Here is a 26,838-nt window from a genome sequence, read left to right on the forward strand (position 1 = left end):
CCCTCCCCCGCGTGCTGGTGCCCTGCCCGGCTCTCCCTGGGGGGGGTGCCTGGCCGTCCCTCCCCCGCGTGCTGGTGCCCTGCCTGGCTCTCCCTGGGGGGGTGCCTGGCCGTCCCCCCCTCCCCCGCGTGCTGGTGCCCTGGCCGGCTCTCCCTGGGGGTGTGCCCGGCCGTCCCCCCCCCCCCCGCGCTGGTGCCCTGCCCGGCCCCCACCCGGGGGCGGGGGTGCCTGGCCATCCCCCCGTCCCCCGCGTGCTGGTGCCCTGCCCGGCTCTCCCTGGGGGGTGCCTGGCTGCCCTGGCCCTGTGCTGATCACCCCAACCCTGGCTGTACGCTGGTGCTGTGGACCCTCCCTGGGCATCCTGTCCCTGCATTGCAGCGCTAGCCCCTGAGGGGATGTGGCAGTAGCCGGCTCCCTAGCAGTCATCCCGCCCAGCTGTGCGCTGTAGCATCCGACGTGCTGAGTCAGGAAGCGAAGGTCAGACACCTGCATTGTGTGCCCCCCTCCCCTTACCCCTTTCACTAAGTTCACTCCATGGGAAACACATCTGTTAAACGCCTCGTGCCTTGCTTCAGCCATTTCAGGAGCAAATGAAGTTCAGTTTGGGATCTGGATTGGATTGGCATAGATTGTAAAACAGTTTCTATATAGCATGCAGTCAAACCTGTCAATAAATATTTTGTGCAGTGACTGGATTCATAGAATCATAGAATATCAGGGTTGGACGGGACCTCAGGAGGTCATCTAGTCCAACCCCCTGCTCAAAGCAGGACCAATTTCCAACTAAATCATCCCAGCCAGGGCTTTGTCTAGCTGGGCCTTAAAAACGTCCAAGGAAGGAGATTCCACCACCTCCCTAGGTAACGCATTCCAGTGCTTCACCACCCTCCTAGTGAAATAGTGTTTCCTAATATCCATCCTAGACCTCTCCCACTGCAACTTGAGACCATTGCTCCTTGTTCTGTCATCTGCCACAACTGAGAACAGCCAAGCTCCATCCTCTTTGGAACCCCCCTTCAGATAGTTGGAAGCAGCTATCAAATCCCCCCTCATTCTTCTCTTCTGGAGACTAAACAATCCCAGTTCTCTCAGCCTCTCTTCATAAGTCATGTGCTCCAGACCCCTAATAATTTTTGTTGACCTCCGCTGGACTTTTTCCAATTTTTCCATATCCTTCCTGTGTGGGGCCCAAAACTGGACACAGTACTCCAGATGAGGCCTCACCAATGTCGAATAAAGGGGAACAATCACGTTCCTCGATCTGCTGGCAATGCCCCTACTTACACAGCCCAAAATGCCATTAGCCTTCTTGAAAACAAGAGCACACTGTTGATTCATATCCAGCTTCTCATCCACTGTGACCCCTAGGTCCTTTTCTGCAGAACTGCTATCTAGCCGTTCGGTCCCTAGTCTGTAGCAGTGCATAGGATTCTTCTATCCTAAGTGCAGGACTCTGCACTTGTCCTTGTTGAACCTCATCAGGTTTTTTTGGCCCAATCCTCTAATTTGTCTAGGTCCCTCTGTATCCGATCCCTACCCTCCAGGGTATCTACCATGCCTCCTAGTTTAGTGTCATCAGCAAACTTGCTGAGAGTGCAGTCCACACCATCCTCCAGATCATTAATAAAGATATTAAACAAAACCGGCCCCAGGACCGACCATTGGGGCACTTCACTTGAAACCGGCTGCCAACTAGACATGGAGCCATTGATCACTACCCTGGATTGTTTTAAGGAATCTACTTGCAGTTTTCCATTTCATTTATTTATTTCCTTAATGCCTTGGGTGTGCACTGGTTTTGTGCTCGTAAAACTATTCTGCTAGGGTTTGATAACACTGCTCTACAGCCAAAATGCTTCAAACTTTACTAATTCTGGGTCACTGAGAACGAAAATGATGCTTAAAATTGTTGATTGGCTCTAGTTTTCAAGATATGCTATTGGGTCAGTATATACGACCCTTGACTTGAGAATGGCGGCGGATAAGTGAGTTATAAAGGGAAGGGATCTCAATTTAAACCAGAAATGACTAAAATACATCTTTGACTGGATCTATGAATAAATCTATGACTGGGTTTGGACAGTACTTGCTTTTTAGGCAAAACAATGAATGATGCAATCTGAAGCTGGCATTGCATCATACATGATATGAATTGCATCATGTTATTCCTAGAAGACATGGATGCAATCATAACGAAGCTTACATCACTCTGCTGTTCAAATTGCCCTATATCAGCTCTAGAAATCATACAGTGTCGTGCTCTTATTTGTCAGTGTTTGATTTTGCAAAATTTCTGTTTAGCCAAAGTGAGCAGAGATGCCTCGTACTTGTGTGAAGAGTGCAGATAACTTCGGCTATGTTTGTGGTGAAGTGACTTTTGCATCACAAAAGTGCAGTATAACCACTATGGTTAAGAAAGCCTATCACCTTTATTTTTGGCTGCAAAACTGGAGATCAGGACAAGAGGTGGGCCCCACACATATGCTGCAACACTTGTGCAACAAATCTTCGACAGTGGTTGAAAAGGAAATCTATGCCTTTTGCAGTGCCAATGATTTGTTACTTCTGCATGGTGCCTCCAGTTGGCAAAGGTGTGTCAAAGAAGAAAAAGTGGACTGTGCATTATCCAAACATTCCATCAGCTATACGCCCGGTGCCCCAAGGAGAAGGACTGCCGGTTCCTGATGAACCAGAATCATTCTCACTTGAGTCAGATGAGGAAGAGGATGAAACTTCTGGTCCTGAACCATCAATGTCACAGGACCCACATTTTCTCCCATCCTCCTCTTCTGAACCACACCTCATAACACAAGGTGAACTGAATGACCTTGTCAGGGATTTGGAACTACCCAAGAGTAAGGCAGAGCTGTTGGGCTCCAGATTACAGCAGTGGAATCTCCTGGCAGTGATGTTAGGGTTTCCATGTTCCGTGACGGTCAAAAGGATCTTGTCCCATTCTTTTTCATGGAAGGTGATCTTGTAGCCTGCAACAACATGGATGGTGTGATGGCAGCCCTCAACATCGTTCACGATCCAGATGAGTGGAGACTGTTCATTGATTCATCGAAGACGAGTCTTAAAGCCGTTTTTCTGCATAATGGCAATGTTTTGCCATCAATTCCAGTTGGTCATGCAGTCCATATGAAGGAAACCTATGACAACATGAAACACCTTTTGAGGTGCATAAACTATGACCAACGTCAGTGGCAGCTTTGTGGCGATTTGAAGGTTGTTGCTCTCTTGCTTGGTCTGCAGACTGGATACACAAAGTACTGCTGTTTTCTCTGCGAATGGGATAGTCGTGCAAGAGATTCCCACTACATCAAGAAAGATTGGCCACTCCGACAGTCATTGGAGCCTGGGAGGAAAAGTGTTCAGCAGCCACCACTTGTTGAATCAAGGAAGATTTTGTTACCACCCTTACACATCAAGCTGGGGCTGATGAAGAACTTTGTCAAGGCCATTGACAAAACACAAGCAGCTTTCAAGTACCTCCGTGGAAAATTTCCAAGGTTAAGTGAAGCTAAGATAAAGGAAGGTGTCTTTGTTGGTCCTCAGATTCATGAACTTCTTCGAGATGATGCATTTGACCATGCACTGCATGGCAAGGAAAAGACGGCATGGAAAGCCTTCCAGTTAGTGGCAATAAAGTTTCTCGGAAACAACAAGGCAGACAACTACAGGGTGTTGGTGGAAAACCTCCTCAAGGCATACAAAAGCCTTGGTTGCAACATGTCACTAAAGATACATTTTTTTGCACTCTCATCTAGATTTCTTTTCCCACCGAACTGCGGAGCAGTGAGCGACGAGCACGGCGAGCGATTTCACCAGGACATTGCAACAATGGAGAAACGCTATCAGGGCAAATGGAGCCCATCAATGCTTGCAGACTATTGCTGGACAGTGATAAGAGATGCTCCATTTAATGAATACAAGAGACAAGCCAAGAAGCGCCGAGTAGACACTGAATAGGACTAAACTATGTACATAATAGTTTTTTTGCCTTTTGTTTCATAATCAATTTTATTTATGTAAAGTGTTCCATAATCAGGACAGGTGAAATATTATCATGTAAAGCAACCATAAACACATGAAAAGACCTAGGTTTACAATTTACGATTAAAACTCTACTATCTACACAATATACATAGACATAAAATGTAAAAACTTAAATATCTTAGAAACAGTTGCCAATCAGTTGTTTTAATTGTCATATTTGAATTCAGCACATCAAAATACATACTAAATAGCACATTTTATCTCTGAAGCAGACAACTTCTCAAAAATTGTAGACCAGTNAGAATATTTATTTTGACGTGTGGTGTTGCTGGTGGCGATTATTTTGTGTTTTAAAGGCTATAAAGCTTTAACTTTTATTACATTGTCTCTTAACCCCCCCCCTCCATAATTTTGTTTAACTGAAAACTTATTGATAAAATTTAAAAATGCTTAAAAATTAACATGGATATTATCTATTGAAATATTTTAAAAAGTTGAATTCTGCTCAGCCTATTTATAGCATTGTTGCTTTTCTCCTGACCTACAGGATTAGCTATTCCAGTGTAAAGCACTTTTATAACAACAGAACTGCAGCAACATGTGGGGAAGTTGTACCACTTACTGTACTGGTGTATAGGTGAAGTGGTACAATTTGTGTGCATAGACAAGGTCTTGGGTATTGCTTTGTGATGCCAAGTGGAAGAGTACATATGCTGATAGTCTCCTTTTTGAATTTTTTTTGTTTCGTTTTTTGTCAGAAATGTCTAATGCAAGAGAGAAGAAACGTGCCAAGAAAATGAGAAATCAGCCTGCCAGTGTCACCTTATCTTCTGATTGTGGACCATGTCCTAGTGGAATACAGCACCATAATGGGGGGAGTAGATCTTTTCAAACTCCAAAACAAGGTGTGAAATGTGTGAAGTTCGTTCAACATTTATTGAATACAAATAAACTTTTTCCCGACTGTCATCTTTTTGTATGTGGGTCAGGGTTTAGTGCTTTGGAACCAATGGTACTACTTCCTCTCTTCACCTAATTAGGTAAATTTAAGTGTTTTTAAACAGATGAACTGATCGCATTATGGTTTTTAGGGCCAGCTTTGTGCAAGGTTTCGTGCACTTCTTTAAAAGGATACCATCAACTTAAGAAGTGAGTGTTCTGATTTCTTTTTTTTTTTTTTTTTTTTTTAACACACTGCTTCTTAAAGAGATCACATAAGCTTACGGAAACTGGATCTGAATAAAAAAATGACTTTTCTCTTTTTTGTTTTGTGTAGTTGGCTTTGTTGCTTTCTCATGTTCCTGTTTGAATAGGCCTTTCACAGAGAAGAGAGAAACACTTCTTCAAAAAAAAGAAAGCCGTGATTGTAAAACCACAAAACTTAATAGGGGGCCTTATGGTCTGGAGTAGTACCTGAAGCAACTTCTAATTTTCTTTAGAAACTGACTAGGTTTCAAGTTGTTGGTGTCATCTTAATGTTCCTCATTCTTGATTTCTTGCTGCTTCATTGCTAGGTCTCTTTGGAGGCAGCTAATTGTAAGAGGAATGTTTGATGTAAGTAAATGATCAAGGAGGGTTATGCTGAAAGTGCTCAACTCTTAGCCAGTTGAGACCTAAGATGTGCTTATAACCATAGCCAAGATTTTTTTTTTAAATTAGTCTCCTGAGGCCTTGTTGAAGGCATATTGAAACATTCAGTGGATACTATTGTGTGATCAGCTCACTTGAAAACTCAGGCCACTTATTTGTGCACCTGTGTCTTAAGATCCTAATTTCAGACACCCATTACTGAAAAATCTTGGCTTGGATCTCCAGCGTCGAAAACATGCTTTAACTTGTTGCACGAAATTAATACCTTTCTTAAAAATAATAAGATTGTATATGTGAAATACAAGTACTTTTAATAGAAACACAGGTGTAACAATATATTTAAGGTAGACAAAAGAACCTAGAAAAGTATCTTTATGTATCTCCATAGCTTATGTGAGGAAGCCCAGTTAATTTACATAGCACACAATCATGGGTTTAAGGGGAAAATACTATTTGTTTGTCTTTCTAGAACCCCATGTATGAAAAACACCAGTTCATCCAGTCAGATGCCTGGATCTTGCATTGGGAGCCATCACCACAGACAATCTTATTCTAGTCAATGGGACTGGGCAGAAGGTTCCATGCTGGCATATCGAATGTGGTATTGAGGCCAAAGAATGGGCTGGACTCAACTTTTATCCTGTAAAAACAGCTTCTTAATCTGCTGGAGGCTTGCTGTTGAACAGAGCAAGGCTTTTTGCTGCCCTTTACCTCGTACATACAGTGCATTGTTTTCATAAGGTTCTTCAAATATATATATATACTGAACACTTTTATGCCATTGTTGACTTCTTTAAAATAGAAACTGATAGGGTAGATAACTTAATATTTAAAACAATACAAAATCTAGAAAAATGTTATTCGCTCATTTATTCAGGCTGGTCTAATAGCATTTTCGCTTCCTCTGTTTCTTTTTTCAACATGCTAGCAGATCTCCATCCTGATAGTTCACAGGAGTTTCAGCAGCAGAGACATCAACATCAGTCTCCTGGACCTTCGTACAGGAAAGAACAATATTTTTCTAAGGGGCAAAGTAGAGGAAGAGGAGGCTGGAGAGGAGGACACCAAAATGTTTCTCAAGAAATGCCTAAATACGTAACAGGTAAGTGTCCAGAGAAACTTTTGCTAGAAGTTACCATGGACTGATAGTTCAGGTCCATGGCTTTTTGTTTTTAAATGATAATAAAATCTGGAAGAACTGAGACTTTATTTGATATACACTTGTAGACTTCCGTTTTATCAGGTCCCCCCCACCCCTCAGTAGAAGTACTCTTCCGGATTGAAACTAACACTAAATCTTTAAGCCACTTTTTTCAGTATTGTGGATTTAAACATACTTAGTCACAAAGATGTACGTATTCTGGATTTTTGTAGGTTAGAAAAATGAATGCTGTCAATGGACCTACATTTTTAAGATGTCTGCACTGCACACTTTCGGCAGTATGTAGAAGACATACACTACACATCCTCTAGCGCTGATATAAACAGCAGTGTAGATAGGGAGGCACTGCTTAGGCACGTAGAGTAAGAATATGCCTGAACCCTGTGGGTGCATACCCTACTTATCCAAGCAGTACCTTCCCCATCTATGCTGCTCTTTTTAGCAGTGTAGTATCCTGCTTCTTCCCTGCTGCTGTAATCTTTCCCTGCAGCAGCAGGGAAAGGCCCCAGCAGCGGGTACCTTTCAATGACATGTGTAGCTAGACATACAGCCTGTTTTTTCACTGTGACGTATAGCTACACCTAAGGTACACGACTGATCTTGCTAATCAATGGTCTGTCCAACAGTGAGCTGTACCGCTCATGGTTCATGATATACAGATGTCGGCGTAATCTCGGGCTCTGAGGAGGTGCCAGTGTTTGGACCGAGGATGTTTCCAGGTGGTCTTAAATTTGTTATTCTGCCTGAAGGTGGTATTTGTGAAGAGCAGGTCATGCTCCACTTGTTTGTTGAGGAGGAGAATACCATTGGGGTTTACATTTCCCACCCCTTCTTTGCCTATTGTGCCACTCCAGAGTTGGGAGTCCTGTTCGATCTGGCATTGAAATCTCCCAGAAGGATGTTTGTCTGCCTTAGGTGTGGCTGTGAGGACTGCATCAAGAGTGCTATAAAACTGTTCTTAGTGGTCTTCCTCATCATCAGGTGTTGGTGGTGTATATACCGATGACCATGGTGCATTGATTGCTGCAGAGCTTAAGCTGAAGAGTCATGAGGCACTTGTTGATCCCCATGGGAGACTCCAAAAGCTGACTGGTGATCTTATTTTTGATGGCAAAGCCAATCCCATGAATGCATCTCTTACGGTGGCTTTTCTTTCCAACAGAAGGTGCAGCTACCTCCATCCTCTTTTAATTGGCCCTCAGTGGCCTGGCGGGTCTCACTAAGAGCTGCAATGTCAATGTTGAGTCTTGCCAGTTCTCTGGCAATTATGTCAATTCTTTCTGAACATTCACTGTGCTGAGAGTCCATAAGGGTACTGACTTTCCAGGTGGCTAAATTCATTCTTATATCTCTTGTTTCGGTCGCAGAGTAGAGTGATCCCACTGTATGCGGCCATCCAGTCAGAGAAGTGTGAGACTGCCTATGTTTGGGACAACTTTTCTAGCCCCCTCCCCATTTGGGGTCAGCAGAGGGGATCCTAAAAAGGCCTGCTCAGTCACAGCCGCTGCTGCCAAAATGCACGTCTGTCTCATCCGAGCACAAGACGACCGTCACACGGCTGTCGCCTGCGTGCAGATTTGTGACTAAACACTTCAAGAGATCACTCGTCCAGCACCGCAGGGCTTTGTGCGGGTGAGAGTCCTTAGACCGAGGCCTGCGTATGAAATCTTTAACATGGGGAAACCCATGTGCAGACGGTAACCACATGAAACTTGTGGAAAACCGTGACCCAGTGGCGAGGAGATCTAAGACAGGAGGAAAACCCTGACCCAGTGGCGAGGAGATCCAAGACAACCGAGGGGGGGCCTCCCTTCTGCTGCAGCTTTCATCCGTCTTCACAGTCACAGAGTACTAAAAGGTCCTCTATATGCGCCTGATCCACCATTAGGGTCTTGTGAAGTTTGGACTGTGGTTAGTCAGGAGCCTCTCTTCAGAGCTGCTTGCCAAGAGGGACCCTACCAGGAATATGAAAGTTCCGGACAATGTAGCTCTGACACAAACCTCCTCACCATAACAAGGTTGCAGCCCATCAGAGAGGGATGGACCTGGGTAACTTACAGACAAAGCTGGAGTGGTTCCAAAAGCACTGCCTCGGGAGGATCAGCTGGGAAGACCGACACACTAATGTGTTCTCTCTGCAGCCAACATCAGCAGTATAGAAGTGCAGGTCATGAAACACCAACTCCACTGTGTGCATATGCCTGACACTTGCCTCCCAAAGCAAGTAATCTTCTCTCAGTTAAATCAGGGAAGAAGGACTCCAGTGGAAGCACTTCAAAGACATACTGAAAGTACTCCTTAAAAAGGGAGGCATCAACTCAACAAACTGGGAGGATTTGGTGGAGAACAGAACACAGTGGCACCATACCATACACCAAGCCACAGCTCACTTTGAGAACAGATGTGCTTGTGAGACAGAGAAGCAAAGGAGGAAAGAAAGGGCACAACAGTCCAGCCAACAACTGTCTCCTCCAAGATTACACCTGTCACTTCTTGGGGGGGGAGAAATCTGCAGGGCATGAATTGGGCTCCTCAGCCACTTAAAAACCCACCCCAATGAACCCCCTTGGCAGACATCATCCTTGCATCAGGAGATAGCTACACATACCCTGTGAGGTTCTGCCAGTGGTGTACAGTGTAAACATTGCCTTAATGTAATCAGCGAGTCTGTTTGTTTGTTATGCTTATCACGTGGGCAGGTGGTGTATGTGTGCATTCGGTACAAGGAGCTCCTGGCCCTCAGAGACTGTGTATGGGCTTTGGAGGCCAGAGTGGCTGAACTGGAGGAACTAAGGGAGACAGAGAAGTACATAGATGAGACTTTCCAGGACACAGTAGAATGGTCCCACCCTGAGTCTGACAGTCTCTGCTGTTGAGGATGAAAGTCTCAGAGGGAGAACATCCAACTGGAGCTGAGGGAAACAATCCCAAAGTTGGGACCCTCCTTCCAGATGATGATGTGATATCCTCTCGCACTGAGGATACCTCTCTGGGGAAGGGAACTCCAGTTATTAGGAAGAGACAGGTAATAGTTAGCTGGGTTTGCGATGACCGGTGGCTTGCCTGCCTGGTGCAAAGGTTGCAGGTCTCTCGAGACATTTAGGTAGACTTATGTGTAGTGCTGGGAAGGAGCTGGTAGCCGTGGTACATGTAGGTACCAATGACATAGGGAAGGATAGGAGAGAGGTCCTGAAGACTAAATTTAGGCTGCTAGGTAAGATTGAAGTCCAGAACCTCCATGGTAGCATTCTCTGAAATGCTTCCAGTTCTATGTGCTAGGCTAGTTAGACAGAACTGCGGGGTCTCAATGCATGGATGAGACAGTGGTGTAGGGAGGAGGGGTTTAGATTTATTAGGAACTGGAGAAACTTTTGGGAAAGGGGGAGCCTATACAGGAAGGATGGGCTCCATCTAAACCAAAATGGAACCAGATTGCTGGCACTTAAAATTAAAAAGGTCATAGAGCAGTTTTTAAACTAAGGGCTGCGGGGAAGCTGACAGGTGGGAAGGAGCCCATGGTTTGGGCAGAGACATCCCTTAGGGAAGGAACTATTAATGGAGATTCTCTGTGTCCTAGTAAGGAGGAGAGGATGGAAAATGGGGAAAAAATACGGGTAGGATCTGATATGAGAGTGTCCCATTCAATTACATCAAGTAATGGCAGACAGCTAAAAAGTGACACATTTTTAAAGTGCTCATATTCAAATGCTAGAAGTCTAAATATGAGTGAACTAGAGTGCCTTGCATTAAATGAGGATATTGATATAATAGGCGTCACAGAAACTTGGTAGAATGAGGATAAACAATGAGACACAGTAATACCACGGTACAATATATATCAGGAGGACAGAACAAGTCATGCTGGTGGGGGAGTAGCACTGTGTGTGAAAGAAAGCATAAAAGAAAATGAAGTAAAAATCTTAAATGAACCAAACTGTACCATAGCATCTCTATGGATAGTAATTCCGTGCTCAAATAAGAAAACAGCAGTAGGGATATGCTACCGACAACCTGACCAGGATGGTAATAGTGACTTTGAAATGCTCAGGGAGATTAGAGAGGCTATAAAAATAAAACTCAATAATGGGGGATTTCACCTATCCCCATATTGATTGGATACATATCACCTCAGGACGGGATGCAGAGATGAAAGTTTCTTGGCACCTTAAATGACTGCTTCTTGGAGCAGCTAGTCCTGGAACCCACAAAAGGAGAGGCAATTCTTGATTTAGTCTTAAGTGGAACACAGGACCTGGTCCAAGAGGTGAATATAGTTGGACTGCTTGGTAAGTGACCATAATAATATTAAATTTAACTTGTGGCGGAGAAAACACCACAGCAGCCCAACATGGTAGCATTTAATTTCAGAAAGGGGGACTGCGCAAAAATGAGGAAGTTAAACAGAAATTAAAAGACAGTGCAAAAAGTGACTCCCTGCAAGCTGCATGGAAACTTTTTAAGGACACCTTAATAGAGGCTCAACTTAAATGTATACCCCAAATTAAAAAAACAGAACCAAAAAAGTGCTATTGTGTCTAAACAACAAAGTAAAAGAAGCAGTGAGAGGTAAAAAGGCTTTAAAAAGCCTGCTCGGAGCGAAGGACCTTCCACCGAATTGCTGCCGCAGATCGCGATCGCAGCTTTTTTTTTTTTTGGTTTGTTTGGCTGCTTAGGGCAGCCAAAACCCTGGAGCCGGCCCTGGACAAGGGGGATCCAGTGAATATAGTGTCCTTGGCTTTCTGAAAATCTTTTGACAAGGTACCTTCATATATGGAAGCAAAGGGGCAAATAAAACACACTAATTTTACATGATTTGGCAATACTGTATCAATTGGTAAACTTAAATCAGAGTGCAAAATCAGTGCTATCAGTTAGCCACGCATGATTGTTGTCAATGAATTTTTAAACATTCTTCAATACCATAATTGCTGCCCTTTTGGCTATCTCCACCGCCANGAATTTTTAAACATTCTTCAATACCATAATTGCTGCCCTTTTGGCTATCTCCACCGCCAGTTTTTTTTTGGGGGGCTCTGAACACTCAAAACAAATTATATAAATTCTATTTTCAGTTAAATTAAATGTGATCTAAGGAAAATATTCAGCAAGGCTTTTAGAATCATGCTGCATGACTGTTTTGGTTTCTGCTGAGAACATCAAAATACTGAAATAAACTATTTCAGTAATAAGGTACAACTATTTGAGTAGTTTACTAAACAAAACAAAAGTTAATATTGTAAGAGTCATTAGGGAGTTATGGCAACAATATACTAAAATTCCATAGTTACACAATTTTAAAAGTGCAAACTTTATTATGCAAAACTTTTGTATCTGCATGTGTTACAAAACAAAATAAGCAAAAGGTGAGCCTCTCATTTAATTCTGTTTCCATTATAGCACCTCTGCATGTTTTGTTTTGTTTTTTCATTTCAGCATCTACCTTTGCTCAAGCCCGTGCTGCTGAAATCAATGCTATGTTGAAGGCAGTTACACAGAAATCTTCCAATTCGTTAGTTTTTCAGACTCTGCCTAGGCACATGCGAAGACGAGCCATGAGTCACAATATTAAGCGCCTACCTAGACGGCTCCGTGAGATTGCCAGAAAAGAGGTACAAGGTCACTTACAGCATTTGGTGTCTAAATATGACTGTTCTACAAACCATCATTCGGTTAATTTTAAATAATGTTTTGTCTGTTTTTTCCCTTCCTGCTCTTAGTGTGTGCATGGTTCCTCAAATTTATTGTTACTACCATTGCCAAGCCTAGTATTCCTAATGTGTATTCTGTGTAATGTAAGGGTGACTGACTAACCGGCAGTGAAATGCACGGTAGCCCTCAACAATTGCTTTAAAGCAATTAATTATTTCTTTAAACAAAACTGTATTTGATAAAATGGCTGGTTCTGAAATCAAAAGATCTTGTCATTGCAAAGATTCTGAACTCTGAATATAATTTCAAGTAATTTTTTTCCGAAATACAAATTTTCATACTAATTTATTGTATTAAATACACAGTCATGAATAGTGCAGGACACTCTATTCAACTCTGGTGCACTTGAAGACTGATTTTCAACACCCTCGGTCTTTCTGTATATTAGTTATCAATGTGCAGTATATTTGAATTTTTGTGCAGAAATTTGGACAATAGGCAATCAAACTCACCTTCCCCTCCCCCGATAAAATTCTAAAATTAACTTTTAACCTCAATGTTCTTGGGTGAAGACTAGCAGGCTTTGGTTTTTTGTAAGTGTGTAAAATGAGATTTCTCTCCCCAAAATTAAAAAAATCTTAATGATGAGCAATAAATCATATTATATACCATATGTTTAAGCTATAAATGTGTTAGCAGTGTTCAATGTCCTCTAATCTAGAACAGCCATTCTCTTCTATAGAAACTTGTGCTTTCAAGCTTGCCACTGAAAATATCCTCCATTCTCCTGAAAACATAGGCAGAGAAAGCTGTGCATCAGAAAAAAGAGCATTCAAAGAACAAGTGCCGAAAAGCTCGAAGGCGTCACGTAAACCTGGTGGTGGAGTTTAATCGCAGGCAGAAGAAGAATATTTGGTTGGAAACACATATTTGGCATGCAAAGAGATTTCATATGGTGAAGAAATGGGGATATTGCTTAGGAGACAGACCCACAACTAAGAGCTATAGGGCTTGCTACCGAGCCATGACAAAACACTGCCTTCTTCAGGTATCATGATTGCAACAGTTTCACTTACCTTGCCAAGATGATTAAGCAGTTTACCTTTAAATTATAATATGTCTCTCACTAGAGCACTCTTGTAGGGAAGCATGTATAATGATTTACTAGCTATTAATATTTGATGTTACAAAATGTCTGTGAGGTGGAGAATGATTGGTGGGAAAGAGAATGAGGCAAACAGACTTTATGTCACCATAAAAGCTAGGAAACTAATCCCTAGGATAGCGTCTCAAACAGGGTGTTCTCAATGGCAAACATTGTCACGGAATTTGTTTCCTCTGTTGGTCTAACCTGAGACCATTTGGGCCTTACATAAGAAATGCTTGCGGAATCAAAACTGGCAATTTAGCAAAGGATGTCAAACCTTTTCTTTTAAATAAACAATACAGAGTAAGCAAAATTCAAATTACTATGTGTCTTTGACTTTAATGTTAATTATTTAAGCTCTTGTGTCTGATCAAAGTCTTGAAAGTTATCTATGTAGCATCTCCTTATCAGAGTTTGTTTTTAAACGTATTCTAACTTCAGTATCTTCTGTTATTTCAGGATTTATCATATTACTGTTGCCTGGAGCTGAATGGAAAAGAGGAAGAGCTTCTGAAGGTGCTTGCTCGGATGTGTAGTATAGATACAGGTAAAACTTCCATAAATATTTTTAAATGAAACTAGGCTTATAGAGACTAAAATTTGACTCATGGTGCAGAAAAATGCAGTACAATAAAAATACAGTATAAACTGAATCCTTGTTACAAAGCTACTACAGAGCTCTGGTTATATTAAGTATTTGAAAAATCATTCTGTGGAGATGACTGGAGGAAAGTAGTGAGTACTAGAGCTGGGATAGCTTATGAGAGTCTTGTTAGAATCTCAGCTGTCAGTTGGGAGAGTTTTTATGTCTTTTTACATCAGGATCAGGCCTTCTGGGTTGCAGCTTCTTGCTGGTGATCCATTTGTAGAAAGGTTTTGAAATAGACGATGTTTTGTGTGGGTTTTGTTTTGTTTTTATGTGCATATGTTTTTCTCCAGGACCAACTTTTGCAGCTGTGCCTTGTCTGTCTGGAAGGCTCCAGGGCTCTCTGGTCCTTTACCGTGCAGATCGCTACCCTGAGGATTTGCTTGGTCCTATTACTTTCATTTGGAAACCCAAGGATGGGTCTGGTATTACTTCTGAAACTAGACAGCTGTGGATCTGGACACATCCATCCCTTAAGCAGGTATATCTGGTGTTTTTTTTTTTTTTTTTTTTCCCCCCTTCATAGTTGAACTTCAGGCTTTTTATCTCTCTGAAATCTTCTCTTGGGGAAATCTGAAATGCAGTAACATTTGGGAAAGCTGGATGTGGTATATGGGCACACAAAGAAAAAGTAAAACAATTACATTAATGGGATTTAATAAGTAGCTTTTGAAGCAGCTTGGGCTTTGAGCTTTGATAGTGAAATAAACTTTTCCCAGAGTTTCCCAGACAGGATGACAGTTCTATAATTTCTTACTGTGGTCATGAGGTCTCAGGTCTTGAGAAAGTATAATCATGAGACGTGTGTATGGGTAGGGAACAATGGATCATAAGTCAAGTGCAGGGAAATGGCCAGGCCCTAATGGCCAACCCTAGCTGTTGACTTAAATTAAGGGAGTCAGAATCGTTTTGGTGGTGTAGCCATTTCCTGTTGGAAAAGCATCTGAACTTGTGGCTGTGACAAAGAACCAGTACCCAAGGAAGGAGGGCTGCAAGAATGGACCAAAGGTCAGACTGACCTCACTTGACCAGGATTGGACAATGCGGTTGGGGGTGTGAAACTTCTGTTCCCCTGATTCAAATCAGAAGATTGTTGGGGAGGTCCTGTGGATAAGGATTGCTGGGGAGGGGTGGTGTGTGTGTGTGTGTGTGTGTGTGTGTGTGTGTGTGTGTGTGTGTGTGTGTGTGTGTGTGTGTGTGTGATATAATAGCATGTGTGCATAAGCCCCTAGTACAGGTTCAATGCAAATCTAACCTCTAATGATCTGTGGTAATCTTGGGTACATAAATATTCTAAACTTCCCATCCTTTCCAGAAAGGAAAATATAAACTAAGTAAACTACATAGAGACTATAAATAAGCTATTTAATCATTGGTGTTATGTTAACGTGTGATTTGATTGCTGACTGTGTTCATGCAATGATTTTACCAATTGTTGATCTCAAGTTGTTCTTTTTAGTTAATCAATTGTAATTTGTATTAGTCAAACCAAGGAGTTTAAAATAATTTACACTGTAATCTCAATTTTCATATTGTGTAGTACTTTAGGGAAGTACAATACATTAATTAACTTTGTAGATGTGTTTGCTGTTGAACAAAAACCATAAAACGAAGTTGTTTTTTGTTGTTTTGTGTTTGGTTTTTTTTAAGTGGCAATGAGGCTTAAAAACAACCTTAATTAAATTGACTTTAAATATCAATTAAGCATTTGACTCAGGTCCTGAAAACCCTATAATTACTACCCTATTATTACGAATTATAAATGTTGCTGATCTTGCACAAAAACTAAGTTCTTACTAGAACTATTTTCTCTATTCCTTCTGGCTTGTTGCAGTGTCTCCTAATGCAATGGTTAATTGTATGCTTGAAGACGGTTTTTCCCCGCCTGTAACAAGCTGAGCTAGGAACATCTTTATTGTAGATTTTTGTGGTCTGGCATTTAACTACATAACCTAAAATTCTGTAATTAGCACACATTCTTTGTCCAAAAAGTCATTGGAGCAGAGAGACTGGATCCTGAATCTTTCACCTTTCAAAGGAGTGTTCTAGCCACCAGACTAGAGAGTTGTTCTCATGCTTACTGGGGGGGGAGGAAAGAGCAATTCATTTATTTATCCAGACTGGAACAGCTTCAACAAGAGACAGGGAGTCCCACTTCAGACTGTTGCAAAGCCCAGTGGCTAAAGCGCTTACCTTAATGGTGGCCAATCCCAGTTCAGGTCCCTTTTTCCCCCCACTGGTGGAGAGGAGACTTGAACCAGGGATCTCACATCGGTACCCTAACCACTGGGCTAAACATTATGATGGAGGTTTTCTTCTTTCTTACCCCAACCCAGCATTTTATGTATGCTTCTCTACAGCAGCCTGATCCAGTAGTTGAGGTCTGAACGTGCTTCCAGATCAGGCCTCGCAGGCAAGTTAGGTGGAAGAACACCTGTCTTCTCTCAGTTTGTGCATTGCTCTGAAGCTTAGGTATCTGGACACCTGGTGTGGCCATGCAGTGCACGTTCTCGGAGGCAGAAACATAGGGGAACTTTCACTGCAAAAATGTAGGCAGCGCCAAGTGAGTTTAAGTGCCTACAGGGTTTGAGGGCAGCTGAGCAGGGGCTTTATGAATTCCAGTGGGGCCTGATTCTGGGATTTGGACATGTAAAATGGCAGTGACGTGAATATAGCCCTTATAAGGAAGGTAAAGCAGCACAACATAATTATAAAACTGTATCTTAGATTTGTATCTTACAAATAAATTGCTAATTTTGCTAATGCAAACTCCAATATTATTTGTTTCCTTAGGACATACTGACTGAGCTAAAAACAGTCTTTCAGTGTTCAGAGCCTGTAGAAACCTGTTCCCCTGAACCAATTGTCACATTGCTTCAAGAAGAAAAACAAACAGATGTAGCTATGATTGTTGGCAAGAAAAGGAAGAGGGAAGACCATGAAGGAGAAAAAGCTGTGCCAGTGAAAAAAATCATTGGTGATGGAACCAGAGTTCCACTTCAGCCATACTGCTGGACATCACAGACTACTGGCGTTGTGATCAGGTACATTCGTAGTACCAGAAATTATTAACCGTAGAACTTGAAATTAGCTAGAATCTCTGATTTAAAATCCTGTTGACTAATGTGCTATTCATACAAACTGCATGAATGAACACTTAAAGTTTCACTTCTGAATTTTTATCTTTTTCAGTGATTTGACCATGGAGATTCTCCGATATCGGTTGATTGGCCCGCTCTCGCACTGTGTCCTTACAGAAGCACTGAAAACTGCTTCTATTCAAACTGTAAGGAAATCAGCAATTTACACGTCTTGTGATGCACAAGCTATACCACTAGAATAGTAATACCAGTAATTCATACTTAGACTTTTTAAGACCAGAAGGGACCATTAGATTATCTAGTCTGACCTTCTCCTTCCTATCACAGGTCATTACATTTCATCCAGTTACTATCCCTGTCTTGAGCCCAATAACTTGTATTTGACTAAAGCATACTTTCCATTCAAGTATCTTATTTGGGGGCTCCTGAAGAAATCAAGAGTAAAAAAATAAAGCCAACAAAACTGCGTTGCTGTGGAGCAAGCACTCAAGTTTTGAGAATAGTCGTGTATTACATTCATAAGCTGGCCAGGCAGATTCGAGGTTCACTCTGTCATACTGTAGACTAGTGTTTCTCAACCAGCAGGTTACCACCCCTAGAGGATGTCATGAAAGGCAATCAAAGGGGTTGCGAGCCATTGAAAATTTGTTAGAATCTAAAGCAAAAAATGTTTTCATGCACACCCTTACCCTTTAAGGTCAAGTATTTTCTTGAAACACAAACAGGCTTACTGTTTTTCTTATTTTTAACATACTTTTTTTTTTTTATAGTAAACATAAAGGGGGGGGGGTCACAAATCTCTGACATGAATAACGGGTCACCAACCTAAAAACGTTTGAGAAACACTGTAGACTGTTACTGATTCTTCAGTTTTGGGTCAAAGAATTAAATTGACTGTTTTTTTGCTGAAAGAAGACTGGAAAATGCAGTATTATAGGAATTAAACTCCAGTTTCCAGTTTAGATATCAGTAAAAATGGAGTTTCCATTCAAAATTTGAGGAGGAGGAGGAAAAGCATGTTTTGTGACAATTATCTGATGTACATATACATACAAACGCCATAGAAAATTAAGTCGGCATTTGGATCTACAAAACCCTTCAGGGGCCACTTAGCGTCCCTCACAGGAAATCATTGTTTTCCAGGAGATGGCAGATGCAGAAACAGAACTTAACAATTGGTGGGTAGAAAACTGCAAGAATTCTGAGAAGGTGTCTCTTCATCAACGTCAAGAAGCCATCTTCGAGTTGTTGCAAGGTATGTAGTAGGGGATTTGAGGAAGGAAACATAGAAATCTTCAAACTATGATACAGTTTAGTAACTGACATGGTACACAACTAACACTTCTAACTCTGTAGAAAAGTCTTGTGCCTTTTATTTCCTCTGAAAAAGTTGATTGACATTTTGTATGTTTTTAAAAAAAAGCACATGGAAAAATCAGTTGTCCTCTAGAGTTACTGTGCCAAAATTGGAGAATAAATTCAGTCATTAAAGTGTGAAACAGTTACTTCATTTCTGCACTAAGTGCAAATCTTGATGTAACCTTAACTAACATTGCTACTGTTGTCTATCCACAATATTGGGTGTCAAACTATTAGTGATTCTTCAAAAATATATATTAAACTGTATGTTGCCTCTCAGGCTTGCAAATGTATCCGATCCCAAGGCAAAAATATATCAAGTAAAGAATACAGAGAAGACTGTTTCAGTTCATTGTTTTTTTCCTGTTGGTAATGTCTGTTTCACGGTGACGTGCATTTGTGTATTTTAAAGGCATAAGCTCTCCATCAGAAATTGCAGCAGGTACAATACTGGGCCTGACTGTTGGGGATCCTCGAGTGAATTTGCCAAAAAAGAGGTCAAAAGCCATGCCAAATCCAGAAAAATATCAAGGTAAAGAGTTTAATTCATATTGTTACCCTAATAAAACAAAATAGGGTATGAGATCCAATTTATCCCCTGCACTTTCTGTTATTTCCACTTAGTCTACCCTTCTGTGTATTGCATGTTGTCATTCTTTCCTGATGACACTCAAATTCCAAACACTTTTTTTTTTTGCTGCATGTGAGAACAGAAACTGCTTGAAAACTATTTAGCTTTAAGGATAGCAGTTGTAAGGAAGGGACTTGCACCAAAGCTGGTCTTGTGCTCTATGGAAGCCTCTGTCTAACCATACAGATGATCCAGGTTCGAATCCTGGCAAGGCCAACCAGGTGCTAAAAGTTAAGGTGTAATGCTGCAAGTTTCTGTTCTGCTTTGATCATAGTGGCACTGCTTGTATCTGTACAAGAAAAGATCTAGTGTTTCCATTTTAAACTCCCTGTCTGCTGGAGGTTAAAACTCAACTGCAAAAGCTTATTACTTGAGAAAAGGGAACTAATGAAGTCAGACAGGAAAAACACAAAGCACACTTTATAATCTAACATATCTGTCTTCATAAGTTTATTAAAATGATGTCACAGTAGTCCAGTATAGACTAATCTGAGTATCTCAAAATGAAAGCAGTTGCATACAATGGGAACTATATAAGTTTAGTAATATGTAGGCATGTTGAGTTAAGGAATAATAAAATATTGCTATGGTGGTTCTGTCCACTTAAGGGAACATAGCAGTAAGCTAGCTAATAGCAGAGAATAGGAAAACTATAGGGCCCCAGAGACTTGGAAATCTTTTCTTTGATGGACTTCCTCCAGAATATTACTAAAACAATCTTCCCTTCCTGTCGCTTAGACTGTTACCCATTCCATCCACAAACCTTCCATGGAAAATTCAGTCTTCATCTGGTTCCTGTCAGGGCTGTACAAAACTCCCTTCCTACCTATGTCTGCTGTCTTCATTCCACAAGCTTCCCCTTTGTATCAGTCTTCCTTTCTACCTCGTGTGCCTGGAACAGTCTACCTCGTTTACCATTTTGTTGACCCTTTTTTTCATTCACATCCCTTTTTAATATGTTGCTGTATCCCTGACCCTTACTATATTTAAAAAAGTGAAACCAAGTCAGCTATAACACAATATGGATCAATTAACAAAAAAGGGTTTGGAAAGGCAAGGGATTTAGTTGTTCTGAGTGGCCACCCCCATCACCATGCCTCTCACCAGGAATAAGGCTTGCATCTTGCTTACAATGTCTGAGAGGGTGCTCTCCAGATGGCAGAAGCAGTGGGACACCATCCCACTGCTGAAGAGAAGTTCATCAGTTACAAGGTAAGGGAGACTAGAACTAGAGCCCTTCCCTGCCCAGGAAGGAGAGTCAGGGACCAGCATAATGTGAAGGGCTAAGGAGCACCTCCTGCCTCCACAAATTGGAAAGGAGGCAGAAGAAAGGTCCCTAGCCCTCTTCACCTCCCTTGTAGGTGAGCCAGTTTCTCCCCAAAAAAGCCACGGTCCCGTAGGAAGTCAGGAAAACAGATGCTGCTTTCCTTGCTCCTGATTATTCTTCCCACCCACTTCTTAATGCAGTTGGCCTCTGTCCCCTGTTGGGGATTGTCCTTTATCTGCTGAGGAGAAGATGGCCTGTATCTGGTAAGCCCTCTTGATCCCCCCTCAGATCACACTCAAAGGATTTCACTACCCACCCTATGGCCACACAAACAATTCCATGCCAATACAGGGGAGTAGACTCTGGAACAGAGGAGGTAGCCAGATACAGCCCTCTTCTCTTGGGAGAAGACAGAAAGGTCATCCCAGCAAGGAGCAGAGAGGCCAGTGGCAATCCTGCCAGTAGCACTAAGGAGGGAATGGGGAATATTCAATGCTAGGCAGTGAAAATGGTTGTTGCTTTCCTGCTCCCCATCCTGAATGACTGGGACAGGCACACTCCATAGACAGGCAGATCTGAGGAGCTGTTTGCAGCCTCTGTTGGCTTGTCTGTTGTGGCTGTGAAAGGGAAACCCCAGAGATTTGTTCCTCCCTTGTCTGGGTTACTCAAGACTGGAGTAATAGTTACTGGTATCCCTCCTGCCTCTCCACCAGTTGTTGGCTAGACATTGGGTTAGGGAGGGAACTGTTGATCCTTACCCCTAAGATAGCTGTAGGGGCCATTACTACTATCCCAACCCTACCCTGTAGATGCTGAAGAGCTTTTCTCTGCAGCATCTATGGGTACCTCTTGCTACCTATTTTTTTTTTTTCCCTGCCATGGTGGGCCTCCCTTATAAAGAACTGGGCCTCTTATTGAAATAGAGGTGGACAATCCAAATCCTCCCACTAACTCACTCCTTTTTAGAAAATACATATGTTTGGGATTATAGTTGCTGGACTCACCACCTCTTTCACGGAAGTCCTTTAATTGATAATTGTTCAAAATAAGAATGTTACGTGTGTGATGGAAAAGAATACAGAACATAATCCAGTTATATCAAAATACAGCATCTTTATATGTTCTGTTTGCACACAAACAACATATGTTGTCAAATTGTGTTCTACTTAAGTTAGTTTGTGTTCTCCTTGTGGCTTGGATCTTGTCTTTCTATTTATTACTACTACTACTACTACTACGAAAAAACATGTTTAGTTGCTTCTATAAGCTGAGATCATTGCAGCACACACCAGCGGTCCGGGTTGGCTGGTTGGCTTGCTAGCAGGCAGGCAGGAAGCCAGGCCAGCCAGTTTGGTGCCCTAAATTTATCAAAATAGACACCTTCCCATGGAACATCTCCATGTTGACAAATCAGCATTTTCCAACAGAAAAACATTCCCTCAAACTTACAACCAGCTCTACCTCTAACCTTGTGTCCCACCCTTCCATCCCACTAACTAACCTTCTGAGCCCCCTGTGATGGGTTGGATCACAGAAAACCCCTTGGGAACTGCCAACTGATGTGCTGAGACTACCTCTGAGCCTGTTTTCCCTGGCAGCTTGGGACTTCAGTGCCCTGCCTGGTTCGAGCCAGACACGCTAGCCTGCTACAAACACAGATCCAGGTCTGAACTACGTCCCTGTACAAGAGTTTGCCGGGGCTCGACCCTCTCTGGGGTGGTGGGAGCCACACTGGGTCACTACATACCGGTGAGCTGGGGAAACTTGTCAGGCTGTGGGTCTCCCTCGGGAGCTCTTGCTGTAGCTGGAAGAACACGGTAAGCCTGGCCCTGCTCAGGGCGGCAGTAAGACTGTCAGAAGCTCAGACCCTCAGTCAGGGCTGAGCAACAATAGTAGGCCCAAGCTTCAAAAGGCCTGGGAGAGGGGGAGACTGCCACCCAACACGTAGGTGGCAGGGGAGATGCAGGCCCTCCCACTCCACTGCATCCCAGCCGGGGCCCTAGCAGCAGCAGAAGGCCCGCTGCTTAGTCAGTGGGGATCCTGGCCGCAACACACTGACAGACTCTGGCAGTGCTGCAGCCAGACTGGGGTCGGCTGCCCCCGGGCTACTTCCACACTCACCCTCGGGGCCTATCTGGTGTCGGCCCCTGGGGGATCCAAGACCATAGGTTCATCAGGGCAGGGATTGATCGGCCGGCCCGGCGGCTCCTCCGGATAGCGGGCGCAGGGCAGGCCCGGCCAGTCCTGGCAGCTGCCTTGGGCTGTGGGGTCTTCCCAGTCACGAGCTATGCTGGAGACATCTGGTCTCTCTGGCAGCAGGGGCCTGACTGAGCTGTGCGGGCGAGTTTTTATACTTCCGGGTTGCGGCCTGACCCTCTGAGGGGCGGGCGCGGAGCTCCCTAGCTCCGCCCACTCAGCCCTCCAGATGGGCTCTTCCCCCTCTGGGGTGGCGGGGAGCCACACTGCTTCACTACAGTCCCCCAAAAGCCGCAGGCTTAACTGAAAACAGCTTAAGAAGTGCTCCTGTCTCCAGCACTCAGATGCCCAGCTTCCAATAAGCCCAAATAAAGCTTATACAGGGTAAACTCATCACTTGTTCACCCTCTATAACACTGATTTAAAAAAAAAAAGTCCTTAATATATTTTAACCTGGTAGGCCATATTGGTGTGGATAAATACAGACACTAAAAAGTGCATTTGCTAACAGGTCTCTGTCTGATGGTAAATTTAAATTACCCTAAATAATGGGCTCCATACTTGTTCCCCAGCAAAGGGTTTACGACCATTTTTCAAAGGTAATTTAGGATTATGTATAGGTAAAATGTAATTCCAAAAAATCCACTTAAAGAAATAATGGCAATCATAGCTTTGAGACAAACCAGCAACTTTGAAGTTTGTGTCTGTCTTTAATGCATTTCTGAGGAGCAATGGCAAAAGATGATGACTCCCAGCATCTTTAACGCAACAAGTTTTTTCTCTACCAGCTCCCCAAGTGGGAACATTGAATCTCTTTTCTACCCCCAGCTTGAATTGGAGGCAAAACATCACTACCTCTAATTCACTTGTCACAAAACACATATTAATATGAACATTTAGATTCCCCTTAGCCCACTGAAAACAGAAGCATGTGCCAAAACTGTAAAAGAATTACTGTCCCTTCCCCACCCTATTAATTGTACAGAAGCCTTTGCAGATAGGGGCATGCCAATGGCAATCTACAGTGGTCCTATGATTGCTGCCACATCTGAAGTCCCCTTCAGTGGAGCATTCTGTGGGCATATTAGATGAGCAGCAGACACCAATTTGGTTGACTTAATGTACCCTCTCTCGACACATTCATGTCATACATCATTTGAAAACTTATTATGTCCTCTTTAAGCTGAAGTATGATGTGTAGCTGTTAAGAGGTGCTATCACCACGGAAATGGGGATAAACAATTACACCATGTTAAAATGACCACTTTGAAATATTTGCAATCAGTTCTGTTAATGTAATTATTCTATTTCAAGACATAAAATTGGATTTCTTTGACTTCAAACCCTCAAAACAATCTAAATGGTAAAATAAAATCTAATACAGTTGTACAGGTTATTGTTGAAATGTAGTAGCACAGGTAACATTTCTTATCATTATCCTCTCATTCATCATTATGATCTGTCAAGTGTGTGAGCTACCACAATCTTCATTGCCTTGCCATGCACCCAGTTCTGTGCAGAGAAGATTGTTTTGACTACAGACACAGTTGATTATGCAACAACCCGTACAAGTATTGGCACTTATAAGATCTTGTAGAAGCTCACATGTCATTGAGCTCTTGCATACAGAAAGTAGTTCATCATCCACGTTTTTTTTTTCTTTCTATCCATGGTGATAGAATATCTGGTTTACCTGCGTGCAAAGGCATCCAAATGTTTGCTAAGATGCTTTTTTGACATGCTCTTCAAAACTGTCCTCACATGGTGGGAGTTTGGCCAGTGATTTGTCCTCTTTGGTAGCTAAATTAAGGGGCAAGCAATTCAGGTTTCTGTGGGTCTGCTTTTTTCATGCTGTGATCATACAGCATTGGTACCAACTTCCTTGCTTCAGAAATTTGCAGCTTTTCTGGTGTGCTCTCCCAGTTTGGGAAGATCTCTGAAGCACTAAACTCACTTTGTTTTGATAGCATTGTAACACACACTTTCCCCTCAATACCAAATAGGGATGATAGTCACCTCCTGTTAGTGTGTACGGCAGGAAGTATGTTGCAGAAGTCAGGAGTGTATGCATCACAAATTGCATGCACAGATCTGAAGCAGTGCTCTTCAGTTGTGCTGATAATGGTGCCTGTTTCAATCCACATGTTCTCTCTGTGTTCCATTTTTGGAAAGTAGTGAACAGCAAGGACTAAAACATTTGTGTCAGGTGACCTAATTATTAGGGTTCCTTTGACACAGAGGGTATGTCTACACAGTAACTAGACACCTGCTGCTGGTCCATGCTAACTGACTCAGGCTTGGGCTGCAGGGCTGTTTCATTGCTGTGTAGACTTCAGAGCTGTGGGACTCTGCGAGGTAGGAGGGTCCCAGAGTTTGGGCTCCAGCCCGAGCTTGTAGCCCCGTGATCCCAAGTCGGCTGGCAACTGCAGAGTTTTCTTTGTTGTATAGACACATCCCAAATTACCCAAAAGTCATATTGGCACATACAGCATGTAGATACATACACATGCATCTGACAAAGTGGGTATTCACCCATGAAAGCTTATGATCCAATACATCTGTTTAGTCTTAAAGGTGCCACAGGACTCTCTGTTGCTTTTTACAGATCCAGACTAACGCGGCTACCCCTCTGATACTTGACAGCATGTAGAAGCATCCTTGTGTCCACTTTCTCTTGAGTACTGTCCAAGCCTTAGGCTTCTTCAGCACCTCTGCTGGTGATGGACTTTGTTCCTTCATCATTGGAAAAACCTCAAGCAAGATGGAATGTTTGTGCTGGGTGTGCTCCTACACTCTCAGGTGCATTTTGAACCATGTGTTTATAAGTGACTGCCTGTTGGATGCCACGTTTAGAAACATTTTCCATGGATGCACAATGCGTGCACCAATCATCTGGTATTTCTTGCATCCAACATTTGATCCTGTCCAGCGCTGTCTTTCGGTGGTTTTCACGGAGTTATTGTTATCATATCTTTCGATCACTTGGATTACAGAATTAGCTTTGTCAAATCTTTTTAGGACTGTCTCAGCTATTCAGCAGCCAGTTCATCAAATGTGTGGAATTTGTCTCCAGCCATCATTTGTATGATAGCCCTGGCATTTCAGATGTACGCTTTTGTGTCTTTGTTGCATGCTCTTAGTTCATGAATTCTTTTAGCTTGAGCTTCCAGCTGATACCCTAATTCACCTTTCTCTGTTCTTCTCATTGTTCCATCATCATGGAAAAGGGACATAGGAACAGGTCCTATTGGGTGGCTAAGAACAGTTGCCATTGAGACATAATGTCTGCTCTCCTTAAGAATAGGTGCTCTGCAGAAAACAGTTTCTGGACTGATAGCTGCTCTGATTTTTCCTCCCTTGCCAGACTTAAATTTGATGGTCTTGGCCATGTCAGCAAATGTTTTGATGCTAGATTTCTTGACTGGGCTGAAGAATTGTGTCCTCTGAATCTAGAAGACCTCTCACAAATCTCTCCATTTGTTCTTCACCAACATCTGCTATTTTCAGTAGAGCCTCTTGTACATCTGTACATAGTGCTCAACAGGACCATACCTACAGGACCTCTGGCTGTGATTCAGGGTCATATGTGTTTGTCCTGTTGATGGCTTTGGTTGGTAAGAGCTGTAACGTGCCCTTCATTCCTCTTCATTTCAGAGGCAAGAACTTGTTTGTGGACTTTGTCTTCACTACTTCTTGTTAGGACACTTTTTTTTCTTCTCATGGCTTTTGCATATTCATAATGTGAAGCTATGTATTGTCATTTCTAACACTAATACTGACCTGTGCCTACGTGTCACTGAATTAAAAAGCTAGTTTCTAGAATAATTTCAAAGGCTCGTACCGCATTTATAGGCAATTACAAATTAAAACCTTTTTCCAAGCACTAGATGCTACATTGTATGTACAAAAGCTTACACATGGAGAAACTCTACCTTAGGAATTCATGTACATTCTCATCACTATACAGTACAAACTGTGCACATGCAATCTACTATTACTGGTGCAAACCTTCAGTGAGAGACTAATCTGGTCAGCAAATTTCAATTGAAAACTATTATAACTAAAACTTGTGAGGTACTTTCTCACTTTGT

At 42.5% G+C, this 26,838-nt stretch overlaps 1 protein-coding gene across 2 annotated transcripts in view; it reads left to right on the forward strand.

Moving 5' to 3' along the window:
* Nucleotides 1-26,838, forward strand: part of POP1 (POP1 homolog, ribonuclease P/MRP subunit) — a 48,969-nt gene that overhangs the window by 5,248 nt on the left and 16,883 nt on the right. Inside the window, exons 2-11 of one of the 2 annotated variants that reach the window (XM_034763356.1) lie at nucleotides 4,758-4,904; nucleotides 6,518-6,691; nucleotides 12,185-12,360; nucleotides 13,200-13,448; nucleotides 14,007-14,094; nucleotides 14,487-14,674; nucleotides 16,987-17,237; nucleotides 17,386-17,479; nucleotides 18,438-18,549; nucleotides 19,066-19,185. In XM_034763356.1, coding sequence (XP_034619247.1) covers nucleotides 4,760-4,904; nucleotides 6,518-6,691; nucleotides 12,185-12,360; nucleotides 13,200-13,448; nucleotides 14,007-14,094; nucleotides 14,487-14,674; nucleotides 16,987-17,237; nucleotides 17,386-17,479; nucleotides 18,438-18,549; nucleotides 19,066-19,185 — 1,597 coding nt within the window. In that variant the 5' untranslated portion in view covers nucleotides 4,758-4,759. The remainder of the gene's footprint in view (nucleotides 1-4,757; nucleotides 4,905-6,517; nucleotides 6,692-12,184; nucleotides 12,361-13,199; nucleotides 13,449-14,006; nucleotides 14,095-14,486; nucleotides 14,675-16,986; nucleotides 17,238-17,385; nucleotides 17,480-18,437; nucleotides 18,550-19,065; nucleotides 19,186-26,838) is intronic. The other variant, XM_034763357.1, reaches the window with a different exon arrangement.

Source organism: Trachemys scripta, chromosome 2 (genome assembly GCF_013100865.1).
Source record: "Trachemys scripta elegans isolate TJP31775 chromosome 2, CAS_Tse_1.0, whole genome shotgun sequence".
Taxonomy (NCBI): domain Eukaryota; kingdom Metazoa; phylum Chordata; order Testudines; family Emydidae; genus Trachemys; species Trachemys scripta.